Source organism: Dendropsophus ebraccatus, chromosome 1 (assembly GCF_027789765.1).
Source record: "Dendropsophus ebraccatus isolate aDenEbr1 chromosome 1, aDenEbr1.pat, whole genome shotgun sequence".
NCBI lineage: Eukaryota > Metazoa > Chordata > Amphibia > Anura > Hylidae > Dendropsophus > Dendropsophus ebraccatus.
Window position 1 is genome coordinate 227,938,027 of NC_091454.1, and position 4,473 is coordinate 227,942,499.

Sequence of the window (4,473 nt, forward strand, 5' to 3'; positions counted from 1 at the left end):
TGGGTCCATGGCCTGGAAACTCCCCAGATCTTAATCCCATTGAGAACTTGCGGTCAATCATCAAGAGACGGGTGGACAAACAAAAACCAACAAATTCTGACAAAATACAAGCATTGATTGTGCAAGAATGGACAACTATCAGTCAGGATTTGGTCCAGAAGTGGATTGAGAGCAGCCGGGGAGAATTGCAGAGTCCTGAAGAAGAAGCCGCAACACTGCAAATATTATAGACTTGCTGCATTAACTCACCTAACTGTCAGTATAAACTTTTGTTACTCCTAATATGATTGCAATTAAATTTCTGTATGTGATAAAAACATCTGACAAACACACATAAAAACCAGAGGGCAGCAGGTCATGGGAAAAGATTTGTGTCATTCTCAAAACTTTTGGCCATGACTGTACAATTTGCTTTTGAAAATTGTAATAGTGGATGAGAAGCAGATGTGTCGGAGTAGTGAGTTTCAGAGAATGGGGGGAGCTCAAGGGAAATCTTGGAGGAAATGACTAGGGGACTACGTCAGAGGCTTTTTGAGGATCTGAGATTGTGTGAGGAACGGTATAAAAGAGATCAGGTCAGAGGTGTATGGTGGGGTCAGGGTATGGATGCCTTGGATGATAGGGTAACAATTCATACCGAATAAGTTAGGCAATGGTTAGCAAATGAAGAGACTGGAAAATGGTGAAAGCTGAAGGAGGATCCAGGAGAGACGTGTATTAGTCGGGCAGCAGAGGTGAGAATGGCTTGGAGGTGAGCAAGGATGTAAGGTGGAAGGCCAGAGAGGAGGACCAGCAGTTTTGTTGAGTCACAGTTAAAAGGGTTTTTCAGTGCTACATGGCCACATTTTCCAGAGACAGCACTGCTCTTGTCTCCAGTTTGGGTGCAGGTTTTGCAACTCAGTTCCATAAAAGTGAATGAAGCTTAATTGTAAACCACACCTGACCTGGAGTGGTGCTGTCTCTGGAAGAAAGCCGCCATGTTTTTGTAGCACTGGATAATCTCTTTAAGGAAAGAACTGATTTGGGAAATGTTATTGAGGTGGAGAAAGAAGGAGGTGGTCAGGTTCTGGATGACCACTGTGAATGACAGAACAGAATCAAAGGCAGCAGACTTGTGGAACAGAGGAGAGAGCAGCCATTGACTTTAATTGAAAGAAAAGAGGGTGAGATGGTGGGAGATAGGAGATCGATGATTTATTTGAAATGTTTTGACATAGATACTCAGTGTCACGGCTGCAGTTCCATCCAATGCCCCGGGTGGCCGTTCCACAACACCCCTTTCACTCCTGTGACGGTGGATGCTGAAGTCCACGTTTCGTGGCCCGGTGCTGCCTAGAAGCAGGTTACCTTTCCATGCTCCAGCGCTGCCTCCCTCCTGCTGTACACCCCTGCTGGTTCTTGCTGGTTAAAGCCACATTCCGATGCTGTAAAAACGGCAGCCGCTGTGTGACACCACTGTCTGTGATGTTCACCGACTTCATGTTAATTGGAATGCGGGCACTATATTATTGATTCTAATGGAGGGAGATAGGGTTTTTTAAATTAGCCTTTGAGCCTAGGTATTAGCCAAGGTATCAAGTGCCTGAGCCTTTTTTAACTATCTTCTGATTGCAGTGACTACACTGCATGGTAGGACTAAACGTAAAGCAAGAGGTCCTCCAAAACTGTAAGTTATACCCATTCCAATTAACATTTACTCCATGTAACCAACCATCTTGCATACTGTGTATCTGGAAGTCTCTTCCCCCTACTGAGAGCACCCGTTTTGTTGATACCATCTTGGATGTACTGAGCATCATTTGATTTTAGCTCTAGGTCAAAGCTGTGTTTTTTTTGTTTTTTTTTTAACTGAAATAAGTAAAAGTTAGATTTTAAAGTTCCGGTGTATCGCTGTGACTGTGATTGAGAAGGGAGTTTGATAAACATTGGAAGGACAGTTAAAGGTAGACATGTTGCTACCCAGGAGTTTTGAGGTAAAGGAAGAATGTGAGAAGGACCTGTAGCTGCACAAGGAGGATGGGAGAAGGATTTGAGTGATGGTTGTGTGTTCATATGGGGATGGAAATATTCCAGCGTATAGTGGGACAAATGCTGAGGTGGGGTTGGGAATAATGTGGAACGGGATTAGGTCACAGGTGGTGTGGTACGCTGCGGAGAGTAGTCTCAGTAGTCCCGGGGATGTCTCTTGTTCTTCATGTTCTGTTGTGTGCGACAGGGGTGACAGAATGAAGAGCTGAGGTAATTGTGGAGGTATAAAAGGGAGTTCCCTCTTTAATACATTTCAGACCTTAGACCAGACCCCCATTTATACTCCCAACAAAGACTCCATGTTCCCAGAGCTCAGACTGGGTCCTCCTGTTTACAGAGCATTACTCTATCTTTCTACAGACCCCAGACCAGACACCAGCTTTTATAGTGAAAACTATCATATCTGTGTGTTTATCTAAACCTATGTAAGGACTTGCAGATTGGATTTGTCCTGAAAATCTGCCAGAAATGTATAAAATATTATAATATGAGAATGATCTTTTTAGAGAAGAGCTTTATAATCCTACTTTTTTGTTATGGAGCCCACAGGAGTCCTAGGGATCATCTGAACCTGCCGAGGTTCGGGTCCGTACTAACCCGGACTCTCGGCAATGATTCCCGCTGTCTTAAACCTCCGTGCAGAGGGTGGATCCAGCGGGATTATAAAGCTCTTCTCTAAAAAGATCATTCTCATATTATAATATTTTATACATTTCTGCATTGCAGAACATCTCTTCCTCAGAGATCTGGTACAGAAATGCTCTTCGTAATAGCTTCTGTAATGTTCTCTTAGGGCAGAGCAGGAGACAAAGTCTTGTTGCTCAATTTCTGTGTTCCTGGTACATTGATTTCAAAGAACTCTGTTTTTGTTTTTTCCCTTCAGTGTTAATGGGTAGAGACAATGATGTATTCAGATACTGATCATGCCATACTGTAATTTATTTTCTGCCTGTGCAAATAAAAGAAAGGTTTGGTGTTTGAGGTACAGTAGGTGTGGGGCCTTTGGGTGCAGGTCTTTTTTTTTTTTTTGGCTTTCATGGATTGGTGAGATATTGCGGTTACAATTATAAACAGATCAAATAAAAATGTCTCATATAACGGATCCACACAGAATGTTTAATACTAGAAGATCGAAACCATTATAAATCCAGTCCTTTATTTTTTCATATAACTAAATCACTAAAGACGCCTATAGATGTGTCCATGGAAAGCCTTCTTTAAGTCTTTGTTCTTTAGACTGTATATAATGGGGTTGATGAGAGGGGTAAATACAGTATATAGCAGGGAAAGGATCTTACTGATGGTCGAGGATTCTCCTCTTGTTGGGATAAAATAAACACTGAATATAGTCCAGTAGAATATGGAGACCACAATGAGGTGGGAGCTACAGGTGGAGAAGGCTTTCTGTCTACCAGTACTGGATGGGATCCTTAAGATGGTGACAATAATTCTGGTATATGAGAACATGATTATTATTATTGGGAATAAAGTTAGTGGTATGCCCAGTAAAGAGTCTTGCAGCTGGATATGGTTGGTGTCTGAACAGGAAAGTTTTAGTATAGGCATGAAGTCACAGAAGAAATGGTCAATGATGTTCGGACCACAAAAGTTTAGCCTCAGTATTGTTATGATTTCAGACATTGTAATGGAAAAAGCCGCCAACCAACAGATGGTGACCAATATAACGCAATATGTACTTGTCATGATGGAGGCGTAACGGAGGGGATTACAGATGGCCACATATCTGTCATAGGACATCAACGTGAGAAAGAGACATTCAGAAGCTTCTGAGGCCGAGAAGAAATAAAACTGAGTCATACAACCAATAAAAGTAATGGCTCCTCTATTATATAGTAGTATATGGAGCAGGTTGGGGACAATGTCTGTAGATAATAAGATGTCAGTGATGGAGAGTTGTGAGATGAAGAAGTACATTGGGGTGTGGAGGATCTTGCTGGTGGACACCAGGGTGATGATCAGGAGGTTCATGAACATTGTAAACCAGTAAATCACAATGAGCAGAGAGAACATTAGAATTCTTATATTCTGACTGACCTGAAACCCTAAGAGGATGAACTCTGTGACAGCCGTCATATTGCACGGATTATGGGGCGCAGGTCCAACTTGAGATCGAGGCACAGTGAGTAATGAAAATATATATTTTATTGTGGAGACTCAACGCGTTTCGGAACCGCACCGGTTCCTTTCTCAAGAGTCATGATACTGATAAAACAGAACAGCACTATATATCACAAACCAAGATGACATTAAAAGGGGAGGAGGACTCAGACCCTCCCACTTCAATCAACACAGACACCTGTAACACCAATAAAGAAAGGCATATGGCTATATACTACATTGCATTAAAATACAATAATATATAAGAAGAGTATATAAAACGAATATGTATATAAATAAAAATAATAATATGTGTAGAAAATGTAT

General features: G+C 41.7%; 1 protein-coding gene across 1 annotated transcript; it reads right to left on the reverse strand.

Moving 5' to 3' along the window:
* Window positions 1-3,207: 3,207 nt before the first annotated feature.
* LOC138786089 (olfactory receptor 10A7-like) lies at window positions 3,208-4,122 on the reverse strand. Its single transcript, XM_069962791.1, has one exon. It carries the CDS (start codon window positions 4,120-4,122, stop codon window positions 3,208-3,210), a length of 915 nt encoding a protein of 304 aa, XP_069818892.1.
* Window positions 4,123-4,473: the final 351 nt, after the last annotated feature.